Source organism: Hippoglossus stenolepis, chromosome 7, assembly GCF_022539355.2.
Source record: "Hippoglossus stenolepis isolate QCI-W04-F060 chromosome 7, HSTE1.2, whole genome shotgun sequence".
Taxonomy (NCBI): Eukaryota; Metazoa; Chordata; class Actinopteri; order Pleuronectiformes; family Pleuronectidae; genus Hippoglossus; species Hippoglossus stenolepis.
The window spans coordinates 12,344,058-12,356,324 of record NC_061489.1 but is presented as its reverse complement, the minus strand read 5'-3'; the positions used below and the strand labels follow the sequence as shown (position 1 = coordinate 12,356,324).

The 12,267-nt window shown below is 40.1% G+C and overlaps 2 protein-coding genes across 2 annotated transcripts; one reads left to right on the top strand and one right to left on the bottom strand.

Annotated features, from left to right (window-relative positions):
* Nucleotides 1–4,715: 4,715 nt before the first annotated feature.
* Nucleotides 4,716–8,560, bottom strand: si:ch211-153b23.4 (uncharacterized protein LOC335392 homolog). The gene is made up of 9 exons (XM_035161638.1): nt 8,493–8,560; nt 7,950–8,063; nt 6,150–7,826; nt 5,958–6,057; nt 5,720–5,868; nt 5,510–5,622; nt 5,332–5,421; nt 5,124–5,246; nt 4,716–5,043 (listed from the first exon to the last, which is right to left on the bottom strand). The coding sequence occupies exons 1-9, from the start codon at nt 8,545–8,547 to the stop codon at nt 4,837–4,839; spliced, it is 2,628 nt and encodes an 875-aa protein (XP_035017529.1). The 5' UTR covers nt 8,548–8,560; the 3' UTR covers nt 4,716–4,836.
* An 868-nt stretch (nt 8,561–9,428) lies between these two features.
* Nucleotides 9,429–11,220, top strand: si:ch211-153b23.5 (uncharacterized protein LOC321177 homolog). The gene is made up of 5 exons (XM_035161481.1): nt 9,429–9,503; nt 10,006–10,118; nt 10,320–10,491; nt 10,587–10,788; nt 10,873–11,220. The coding sequence occupies exons 2-5, from the start codon at nt 10,011–10,013 to the stop codon at nt 11,063–11,065; spliced, it is 675 nt and encodes a 224-aa protein (XP_035017372.1). The 5' UTR covers nt 9,429–9,503; nt 10,006–10,010; the 3' UTR covers nt 11,066–11,220.
* The last annotated feature ends 1,047 nt before the right edge of the window (nt 11,221–12,267 follow it).

Below are 12,267 nucleotides of genomic sequence, written 5' to 3'. Positions count from 1 at the left end.
CGTTGATTTTAATTTAAGACTTTTTAAGGAGTCAAAGGAGCCCTGAGCTGAGCATTGTTTGGCAACATTGGCGAATTGTTTTTTGTTGTGAATCAGTGATTTTACATTTATTTTATATCACTTTCACAACTTCAAAAGACTCACTGTCACAACCATATATCGTCAGTTCACATGATTAGGGGCAAAGGGCGTTGCTTTGCATCATTTTAAAATTATTTTACCATTAAATGATATCGCAATATAATTCATATTTTAGCAACTATTGGGCTGTAATCACAATAATAAAGCCATAGCAATAATACAAAAACAATATTAAAACAACAACAACAATAATAATAATAATAATAATAATAATAACAATTACAATAATATTTAGAATAATAACACATGTTTTCTTAAATTGAATGTTGGACTCTCAGGGCCAACCTAAAGAACTTTGAGGATTGTGAAAATGTTTCACTGTTTGTCTCAAGTGAAAACCTTGACCTGGCTTTAGATGACAAGTGAGATGCTCAGAGCCGTTAGGATTGATCCTCTGGGGATCACAAATAAATTGATTAAAGCAATCAATACTTTAGATGTTAATTCTGGACCAAAGCGTTGGACAGATCCATAAGTAATGCTTGCACTGTTTTCTCAACCTTTGTAAGAAGCCCTGTAATATGAACTTTCCTATCCCTGATTTGATTTGATTAATGACAAAATGAAGCTTTCTGTATTATTTTGTAACTCAGGGTTTGAATGAGGGACTGTTCCCTTATTCAAACCCTGAGCTACAAAAAGGGGTTCAAGGCTGTGAGATACATTTTTTGTGTGCAGTCATTGTAAATAGTTATGTTTCAGAAACAGTATTTTTATGAAACATTTATATTTGTGTTTACAGGGTGTTGGTTGGTGTTAAATTACATTTGATGCTTCTCCTCTTTTTTTGTGGATATTTTCCACGCTGGGCGGTTTGTCAACAAAGCTGAGCAACGTTTCCCACTGGAATTTTCCATGTATTGATGCTGTTGACAGGCCCTGTTCAGATAACAAATACAGTGCCTTGCATAAGTATTCACCCCCCTTGGACTTTTTCCCATTATGTACTGTTACTAACTGGAATTCAAATAGACTTAAATAAACTTTTTCCCGTTTGATCAACAAAACATGCATAGTACTTTGGAGGTGCAAAATAAATTTTATTGTGACACAAACAATAATGAGAACAAAAGTTGACATCTGTTGGCATATATCACGTGTCAATACTTGGTAGAACCGCTGATACAGCTGCAGTCTTTGGGTATGTCTCACCAGCTTGCATCTAGAGATGGAAAGGTTTGTCCATTTTCTTGCAAAGATGACTCAGTCGATTGATGAGACCGCTGGAACGCAACTAGTCTTGCCATAGATTCTATTGATTGAGGTCTGGCTGATGGGCCATTTAAGACATTAACATCTTTAATCCAACCATTCCTTTGTAGCTCTGGCTGTATGTTTAGGTCATTGTCCTCTGAAGATGAACCTCCGCCCAGTCTCAAGTCTTTGCAGACTGCATCAGATTTCTTCAAGATTTCCATTTGGCTCCATCCATCTTCCCATTCTGACCAGTTTCCTGTACCTGCTAAGAGCATCCCCACACATGATGCCACCACCATATTTCACTGTTGGGATGGTGTGCCAGGTGATGGGCAGTGTTGGGTTTCGCACACATATTTGCATTGAGGCCAAAGTTCAATTTGGTCTCATCTGACCAGCACTTCTTCCACATGTTGCTGTGCCCAGCTTAACCAAACGGATTTTATGATCCCTTTCAACAATGGCTTTTCTGCCACTCTTCCATAAGGCCAGATATTGGAGTAGACACAATAGTTGTCCTGTGACAGATTCTCCACCCAGCTGTGGATCTCTGCAACCTCCAGAGTAACCAGGGCCTCCTGGTTGCTTCTCGATTAATTTTCTCCTTGTCCGACTCTTCAGTTTGGGTGGGCCCCTCTGGTAGGTTGTTATTCTTTCCATTTTCTATGATGGATTTATGGTGCTCAGAGATGTTCAAAGCTCTGGATATTTTTTATAACCTAACCCTGCTTCATATTTTCACAACTTTATCCTGACCTGTTTGGTGAGCTCCTTGTCTTCATGATGCTGTTTGTTCAGTAATGATTCAACAAACTCTGAGTCCGTCACAGAACAGGTGTATTTATACTGAGATTAAATTGCAGACAGGTGGACCATTACAATTATGTGACTTGCAATGTATTGTGAATGCAATTGGTGACAGATCTTTGTTAGGGTTTCACAGTAAGGGTGAATACATAGCACTCAACACTTTTCAGATTTTTATTTGTAAATAATTGTGAAATCATGTAATATTTCCACTTCCAAATGATGCACTATTTGTGTTGGTCCATTACATAAACTCGATGAAATAAATTTTAATCTGTGGTTATACCATGACAAAATGTAGAAAAGTCCAAAGGGGGTGAATACTTATGCAAGGCACTGTATGCTGAAACCAGGAAACCGATACTTGAACCAAAAAATGCTCTAAAGCCGTGAGAGTAGTTTTCAGGGCAACTTACATGGTGACATGTTAAATCTGCAAACAGCTACATTAGACTGCAAATATAAACAATATTAGACTGTTACATAAAATAATCAAATAATCTAAACTCACAACATAACTGGAGTCAATCAGATTTTGTACTTGGCTACATTTTTTCCTGATAAGTCATTTTACCTGAAAGGCTAGGGGGTTGTCGACAGTACCAAGATCACCTTTAAAGACCTTCTTTATGGGAAACTGTGTCTGTGTCTTATCTCCTGGGATTTTCCCTCTCACTCGGTCTAACCCTGTTTATAACAAATAAACCGAAACCAGGAACCTAATTCTTTTACTTATTAACTCATAACCATGAAACGTTCCAGAGCAATTTATGTGCTGACATGTTAAATCTGCAAACAGATTAGTTTTTTTGGTTTTGTTCCTCACATTATCACAGAAACATCCACCCAGAGCACTTACTGACACAATAGGAGAAAACTGCATTATTTGCTGATGGTTTCTGCACCGGTAGATAAGAGGGTTCAGGTTTCCTTATCGTAGTTCAGTACTATGGCTGTTTCTGCTGGTTACAATTGCTTTGTCAGATTATCAATTGTCACGTGACAAAACTCCCATGTTTTTCAGATCACGCAGCCGTAACCTGGCCCAGTTTGTAAACACGATTCAGTTTCATCTCAAATCTACAATAATCAACAATCTACAATAATCAACAATTTGCTCAGCCCAGTTTCTGAACGTCACACAATGCATGGCTCAGTTACCACTTTTGTTCTATCTCACCTTGACATTGTTCAGACATTGGAATGAACACAGATATTTCTTGACTTGGATTCTGAAGGTAAATCTCTATGAATTCACAAAGGCAGAAATTGGAGTTCAAAAATAATCTAAATCCTAATCCATGTGGTAAATTTAAATCTGTACATTTTAGGTGACAGTCCCCATTATCGGTATTCATTTTCCTGAGATAGAATAGTTATAGGATAACATGTGATCTTACTTGTCTTTTCCCTTCTGAAATTTAAATAAACTATGTAGTTTACTTACTAAAAGAGGAAAGGACTGGGCAGCATACAAGACCTTAAAAATCAAAAGGAAAACTGACTTATCATCAATATTCACTATATCTTTTTTTCCTGTTCACCGTTGTTCATATCATCATTATCAGTTTACAGTCACTGAATGACAGTTTGACACTGAGAGGTTTTCCAAATACCAGTAAGATTGTGTCATTTTAGATGATATATTAAACACATTTAGTTTTTTTACCGGTTAAGTGTTCGTTAAATGTTTGGGTCTTCCCGATGAAGCTCATGTAAGCTGGAGGAAAATGATATTTGAGACAGTTAATAAATGATAAATTTAATAGTCTGTCAACTGGCATTTTAGAAATTTTTATCTAAACCTTTTATGTTTTATTGAAAAAAAAAACTTTGCTGTGATTTATACGCTAAAGTTCCTAATGACACACATTCATTTACTCTAGAGAATGGGACCTATATTCATGTTTGGGTGGATCAGTGCTGGAATTTTTTTTTTATGTCATCACCAAATCTACAAACTAATAATAATGATAATGGTGTAACTGTCCTGCTATAACAGGTACAACAGAACCAGAAGCAGTAAATTATTAATACTTAAAATAACACTTAACGTATGATAACGGATAGTGCAATAATCAAACATTCATTTTGTCTTTTTATGTCTCTTGCCTCCAGAATGAGTTTCGTTTCATTATGAACATTTTATGAAATTGCTATGAAATTTAACTCTTCAAGTACAGTTAAAAGGGAAACTACAATTCACAATATATACTGTACTTTATGGGACTGTTTCCGTATTCAAACTCTTTCATTTGAGCATTAAATCATTTTGCACCTAGTGTAAGTTACAGTGCAATAGGTTGATTTTCATATCAGGGTGTTTTCACATCATTGTAAACATGATTTAATAGAATAACACATATTTAAACAGAATTGTATATACTATAATAACAACTCATTTAGGAAATCAATTTATTATTATTTTATTATTATTTTATCATGAACATATATACAGTGTATTTATATTATTAAATATAACATTTACAATATATTACATTTTAAAGTACAAAAGTGCAGACATTATACTGTACATAAAACATATACATTTCACATAAATATAAGGAGGGTCCTGTATGAAAGATTTTAAAATAGCAGACACCTTTTCTTCACAATCTTTAAATGTATCAATTAATCCAAAAAATAATTAACTGACATTTTTGAATAGTGCATTGATAGTATGTCTTCATCCTAAAAGCGATTTCTCATTTCTGGGCTTTGTTGAGGTGAAGTCGTAGGTGGTGTTGAGTCATCAGATCCCATTCCTGATTCTATTGTGTCGTATTCTCCTGAACCCAGTTCACGGTGAGTGTCTGGTGGATGCAGATCGTACTCAAAAGCTGGATTTGTCTGCCCCTGTTTGTGTCTCCTCTGAACCTCCTCAAAGATCTGAAGAACCTGAAGAGCCAGACAAACAGTATTAATTCCAGCAGGCGATAAAGTGACCTTGTTTATTCAGAACAATGTATTTATATTACCTTGGACTTAGGAATGAGACCCACTCTGAAGAAACCAATGTGTCCTGTTTCAATCTTAGTGCAGTCAACCACAGTAGATGCAATGTTCTCTGGGGAGGGGCCGTCACATAGAACACCATCCACCTAACCGAGAAAAACACACATTTATTGCAAAAATAGAAAACACAAGTGCCTTTTTTATTTAATTAAACTAAATTACAATCATCACCTTGTCTCCCAGTTTGGCATAAACTTGGTTGTGGTGAGTCGTGTCTGCCTCCCCTGTAGGGTTGGCTGAGGTAACTGCAATGGGCCCCACCTGCAATAAGAAGAAGTTGTATTGACTAAAAGCTTTGCTGGTGAGTTTTACAAAGAGACATGTAGTGTTCCTCATTCGCAGCCCTCACCAGGTGAATGAGGTGGGTGGCCACAGAACAGTCTGGGTATCTGATGGCAATGCTCTGTGGAGTCCCGATGTGTTTGGCCGCATCCCCCAAACCAAAAGTGTCCATCCACGGACCTGTGTGAGACAATTAACCAGCGTGATGCTCAAAATAAACCCCACCAGGCACCTACACTGGCACACACACAATCTTACACACTCAACTGAGCCTTACCTCTGGGTATAACCATGCTAATGGAGGAGGGCCACGCCGCCTCCATGAAGTCCAGCAGCAGGGGGCTCAGCAGGTGTCGCACCGGCTCCAGCTGCTTGATGGAGGAGATCCACAGGGACATGGGTCGGTCCTCTGCCTGCTTCTTTACCCTGGAGTCGAGCGCAGCAATTATAGAGTTATGAGAGAGAATCGATGTCTGAATGCAGGTAATGTAAAGCTCATCAATATAGAAACTCACTTGTACGCTTTTACAACTGCATCAGGCCTGTTGCAAGCCGCTACCAGCACATAGACGGTGTCAGTGGGCATTCCACATATGCCCCCATTTTTCATGATTTCTGCAGAAGGAAGGAAAAGATAAAAAGAATCATATCAAGTACATAACAAACGTTTCATATAAAAATCAACATGAATGTCTCTTGTATCTCACCTGCAATCTGCTGGACAGATGAGGCCTTGCGGGCTGATACATGTGGACAGACATGTTCCCCCCCTCCGATGCCACTCAGCTTGATTAAAGGGTTCCCTAAAGGGATCTGAGGGGACTGGAAGGTGCTGTTGAAAATGTGGCTCAGGAAGCAATAAAAACTGACGAGACCAAAGATGATGGTGACTCCGATGTCATAACCATAAGGCAGAGCGCCCACTGCATCCAGCAGGAAGCTAATGAGGATGAGCTGGAAGGTGAAGGCGTAGGCAAACCAGGCGACATTCAGAAACAGCGCCGCAGCTGTCACTAGGCAGTTAAATAGCATGAAGCTAACGATCCCGACAGCCACATTAAAGCCTCTGGTGTCACCGTACAGGCCGCCATATCGTGTCAGCCCCCACACGCTCCACATCATCCCGTAGAGAATAAAAACCGTGCTCTCGAAGGTTTTACCCCGAGCAAAAGCTACTGAGCCACAGAGCAGCTGCACTGCCCCGCCCGCCACCACCACCCAGGGCAGGACCAGCACAGACAGAGGATCTCTGTCACCTACTGTGGCTGTGACAGCGAAAGTAGCCAACACGTTGCAGGCGTGGCCTAACACCTCTGCATCTGCATATTTGGAGTAGCCCAGGTGAGGAGTATGTAGCTCTTTATCTTGTGCTCTGAGAGTCAGACCCGGCATCCTGTTTACTAAAGCTTTGAAATAACCTTGTCCTGTGGGGATCATGGTCCTTGAGACCATGTTGAATGTGGTAACTAAAAGCATGATGGCAGAGACTACAAATATAGCGGCCTGTACACCCTGAGTGCCTGCTTGGTTGAAGCCTTTAGGCTGGGCTGCGATTGCAATGCAATAAGCTGCAAAGAATAACTGGTAGAGCCCCTCCAGCAAACTCTTCTGACAACTGAAGAGAGCCAAGACGGAGAAAAGCACAGAGAAGACGACAGGGAAGGGAACAGGGGAGAACGGCTGGATTGAATAGAACGATAAGAGAGCAGTGTAGCCCTCTGCAAATTTCAGCAGGGCAGTGAAGCCATAAAAAGTGGCAGCTAGTGTGTCCATGGCTCGGTAAAAGAGGACACACATACCAAGCTGGAAGACTCCGGCCGTCCACAGCCAGGGGACATGACCGACGAAGAGCCGGGGGACCACACCTAACAGAGGACAGGCTAACACACAGGCAGACAACAAGTTCATCACCAAACCCACTGACACTGCATCGCTACACTTCTGGTTCTGCTCCGTTTTCAGCTCAGCTTTTCCCTTCAGGTTTATTCCTGGAGGTTCCACTTTACCTTGAGTGACAGTGGACAGCAGTCGCCCAAAACCAAAGTAAACACCAACCAGACAGACAAGGAGGTAGTTTGCTGCTGTGGCAGACTGACCAAAACCTGCCGCAGACAGGCCGGCGATTTGATGGGCACATGCGAAACTGATACCGATGGCTAGAAAAGACAGAACTGCTTTCTTTAATAAGAGGGCAACGCTGCCGATGATGAGCAGAGCTAAGGTGAACGCCGCCAGACCAGGAACCAGAGAGGACCTGAGTTCTGCGGGCTGCAGCACTCCCTGCCCCACCAGGATGTACACCAGACCTGAGCCACACCACAGGGCAGAGACAGTGAGACACAGAGACGAAAAGAGCTGGGCGTGGGACAGACTGCGGTAGATACCTGAGAGACGAAGAGGAAACAGAGCAGAGGGACACGGGAAGGGATTCTTTTTTTATCTGCACACAAAACCAAACCCGAATGAAAAAGTTAGATAAAATAAAAATGTAATATAGATTTACCAACCTGTATAAGCTAAGAGGGCCGCGATGATGAGGAGCAGAATCCCCAGTGCAGTATAGGGGATGAAGTCTTCTCCGGGTGAGGTGGCATAGTCGTTCACCAAGAGCAGGAGAGAACCTGGAGTTTATAACATAATCCATTATCTCTAACGCCACCTGCTGGTAACGAAAAACAGACTCGGGTGCCAAGTTACAACTTGTTTCTCTGAATGTTTTCATTAAAAAAGATATGATTATTATATATTTTATACATGTAACAGGTGGTGTCTTCATACAGATGTTAACATTTTATACAGATGTTTTCGAGCATACAGCTGGTTTTGAATATCATAATTGTTTAGGTTTTGTATTTTGATTTTGAACTTGAACATACTTTTTTTATATTTAATATCAAATCCTTATTTTAAGATGACACTTTTTCAGCTTATGATAATACAGTTGGATATTTACCAATTCTTTATTATAACAACAGGGAGCAGGCTCGTAGCCCTTTGGTACAAATGCTGTTAAAAAAAAGCAGCACTAAACAATGAGAATGAAATCCTACCTCCAGCGATGCCAAGGATGCCCACGGACACATGGAGTGTGTGTCGTTCAGTCATGTCAGAGTCTGTGGGTCTGTCACCACCTGCAGCTGAGCTTTATACGGCTGAGTGTGATGTCAGCCCATCAGCAGAAACCTGAGAGCAGAGGCTACACCTTACTGGGAAATAACATACACACACACACACACACACACACACACACACACACACACACACACACACACACACACACACAGAGAGAGAGAGAAAATACACATGTCATTGTTATTAATCGCTTTTTTCAAGGTTTTTACAAAGAGGATATAAATGATCACGTATCACTCTATAAATCAGAACCTATTGTCAACATTTAAAAAAAATCTAATGTCACCATGTTGCCTTGGATAAAGTGTTATATATTATTAATACAGACATGAGTGTTATATAACCAACTCCTTTTGTAAAAAAGAATATAGATAGTTCAGAATATAGATAGAAATAAAACTGGAAAGTTGGGGTTATGTTAGTGTAACTGAAACAAATACACATATACCTTTTTAATATTTTATTTTAATTTAAATATACAAATTTACAAAGTGGTGACTTTAATAACTTATGTGTAAAAGTCTCACCTTCATAAGAATAATAAAACATTAACATTAACATTAATTATTATAATAAAATATTTATATCTAAACTGAATGTTTCTGTTTAATTCTCATCCACAGTACGTGACCTGTAATAATGTAACCCTGTTTGAACAGATCAGTGTGGCATTACTACGTCAGTCTTATTGTTTATTTCAACTGATAAGAGTGACTCAGCATTTTATCCTCAAAGGCAGGCTATCAGTAACCAGCAGAGTTCCTGGTTCCCAGTAAGGAGCATGACGTCAACCTGTTGAACGGCAGGTCGGTGTGGGTGGAGCCGAGAGAAGCAGGCAGGACTATAAAGTGTGTGTTTCAGAGTTCAGTCAACACAACACTCCTGAACAGCTCCAGTACACACACAGGAAGACCTCCAGCATATACAAGGTGAGAGGGATCTAATGTCTGCTGTCTGAACTTATCCAATGCTGTCTGAACTTATCTTCTGCTATCTGAACTTATCTTCTGCTGTCTGAACCTAACTACTGCTTTCTAGATAATATTTGACCAGCAAACACATTCATTTTAGACAATAATTTTATGAAAGTATCTATGCAACATGCACGAGGGAAACTGTGAAATGCTAAATCATTTTCTGATCCATTTTCATCTTCAAGTACAGCATTTATTTATTGTTCCGTCCTTCCTGTAACTCCACCTTACTGGTGTCAACAGTGTTACCTAGCAGCAGCAGCAGCAGCATCTGAGGCTCCTATCTCACCTGGCTCTGTAAATAAGTTATGTAAACATTAGCAACAGGTGTCTCAGGAGCAGTGCTCGGTTAATCATTCTTCTTCATGTCTAATAGTGAAATGTACAGGGGATCAACCCGGATGTCAAAGTCAAAAAGGTTTTGTACACATTGTGCTCCATGTGTTGTGTTTAATAGGAATCATGGCAAAGCGTGTTGCAGTTATTCTCTCGGGCTGTGGCGTCTATGACGGCACAGAGATCCACGAGGCCGCCGCTGTTCTCGTCCACCTGAGTCGCGCTGGAGCAAAAGTAAGTGGAGGAAAAGTAGAGAGGAAAAGTGAAGCTGCTATTGTGAACATTTCTGTTATTTAATTTAAAGTTCAGGATCCAATCTTTCAGTTCATGTACAAGAGCAGTGTCATAACCCTGACCCACTGAGATAGAGAATAACCACTCTGAATCTGACCCGATATACAGCAGAGCATTTTACATGTTGGTGTTTCACTTCAGGTGCAGATGTTTGCTCCGAATGCCGATCAGATGCACGTTGTAAATCACTGCGACGGGAAACCCACGGCTGAGAAAAGAAACGTCCTGCAGGAAAGTGCACGTATCGCCAGGGGTGAAGTGATTGATCTGGCCAAGTTAGATGTTACAGCATTCGACGCCGCCATCATCCCAGGTCAGACTGTCTTTGCCATAAATTAACAAAATTAATTATTTGACATTTCTTTCTTTTATTTGAAGTGTATCCTCTGTGTGTGTGTCTCTGTTCAGGGGGTTTCGGTGTGGCTAAGAACCTGAGTGACTGGGCAGTGAAGAATAAGGACTGCACCGTCCAGCCGGATCTGGAGAAGCTCATCAAGGCTTTCCACAAGGCCCGTAAACCGCTGGGCATGTGCTGCATCTCCCCCGTCCTCGCCGCCAAAATCCTGCCAGGCTGTGAGCTCACTGTGGGACAGGACAAAGAGTGTGAAATGTGAGTGGAAGAGTTCTTCACCATCAGATGTCTGTAAAGAAATGCATTCTACAGTTCTGACTGTTCCTCCGTTGCGCCCCTCAGGTGGCCATATGCAGGGACCGCAGGGGTTCTGAAGGAGATGGGCTGCAAACATGTGAACAAGGACGTGGGAGAAGCTCATGTTGATGTCAAGAACAAGCTGGTCACCACCTGTGCCTTCATGTGCAATGCACCTTTTCACAAAGTGTTTGATGGAGTAGGTGTCTTAGTCAAAGAGACACTGAAACTGGCTTAAGAAGTCTCTCTACTCACAGTCTAAATGTCTCGTTTTTATCAACCTAAAATTGTATTTTCTGCAGATGAACTTACTTGTCTCTGAGCATTCGTCCATATCGTTATATTATCATTGTGTTGTTATGAGGTTCTCAATAAAAGCATCTTGACAAATTACAATTTTGCAATTATTGTTTTTTCTTTACTAAAATAAAGCAATGGGAATCACAAATGAGCTACAAAATAAATACTGGGATAAGGGATACGCTGGTATCGCCCCTGCGATACCAGCGTATCGCAGGGGCAATATACAGAGTCAAACAACCAGTCACACTCACATCACCAATTTAGGGTCTCCAATCAATCTAACCCGAATCTGAAATTGTGGGTTTAAGTATGTTGGGAGTTTCACAAATACATTCTGCTACTGGAGTTATTTAAACTTTTACTCCTTATTTCGTACAGGAAATGTAAGGTCCTGTGTACATTTCCAGGAAGGACCATGAATCTGACTTTTATGCTGTCAAATCAGAGATTCTCCACAAGGATCAATATTAGAGCCTGTATCAGGAAAACGTTTCTATGGTAAGTGATTAAAGGTAGTTTTTAGGGATTTAAATATCACACAGTACATCTATGATTATTTTCCAGTTTGACAGGTTTTTGTGCATAAATATTTCACGACAAACAAAGACAAATTTGAAGTGGAACAGGGCTTTAGGTAAAAAAAAACAAAAACATCCCACTTATAGAGCTCAGTTTGAATTTATAAAACTGATGAACCATGAATCGATTGACTTTGTTCTTCTGGATTTTTTACAGATTTCACATTGAACATAATCTGTGTTTTTGTCTCAAAAGTGTTCACTTGTGGATTATAAGGATTTTGTATTTAATTTCCCCAAATCTAACTACAAACAATAAACCACCACTGTCCTCTGGATCATATTTCAATACTTTATTTAAGTTGTAAAGTGCACACACATCAATGTAGGTGAAGTGGGAAAACTGCACAACAGAAATGAACTCAACAGTGTTCACTTTAGCATTTATTTTAAAGCTTTATGGAACAGTCCAGTTAGATCTGCACATGAGACAATACAACGTCTATACTAAACAATAAATAACAAACTATGTCATAGAAATCAAAGAATACAAAGTGTATTCATATAAACACAAAGGTAAATAAGCTTGTAAAGCGTGAAGGTAATTTTTCTTGCAAGA

What these genes read in the sequence shown, in the direction of transcription:
- si:ch211-153b23.4 (XM_035161638.1), bottom strand. Translation starts at nt 8,547, where the DNA reads ATGACTGAACGACACACACTCCATGTGTCCGTGGGCATCCTTGGCATC. An exon ending in GGCCCTCTTAGCTTATACAG is followed by an intron (nt 7,827 to 7,949) that starts GTTGGTAAATCT and finishes TTCGTCTCTCAG; the next exon opens with GTATCTACCGCAGTCTGTCC. An exon ending in GTCTCATTCCTAAGTCCAAG is followed by an intron (nt 5,044 to 5,123) that starts GTAATATAAATA and finishes CTGGCTCTTCAG; the next exon opens with GTTCTTCAGATCTTTGAGGA.
- si:ch211-153b23.5 (XM_035161481.1), top strand. Translation starts at nt 10,011, where the DNA reads ATGGCAAAGCGTGTTGCAGTTATTCTCTCGGGCTGTGGCGTCTATGAC. An exon ending in TGAGTCGCGCTGGAGCAAAA is followed by an intron (nt 10,119 to 10,319) that starts GTAAGTGGAGGA and finishes GTTTCACTTCAG; the next exon opens with GTGCAGATGTTTGCTCCGAA. An exon ending in CAGGACAAAGAGTGTGAAAT is followed by an intron (nt 10,789 to 10,872) that starts GTGAGTGGAAGA and finishes TGCGCCCCTCAG; the next exon opens with GTGGCCATATGCAGGGACCG.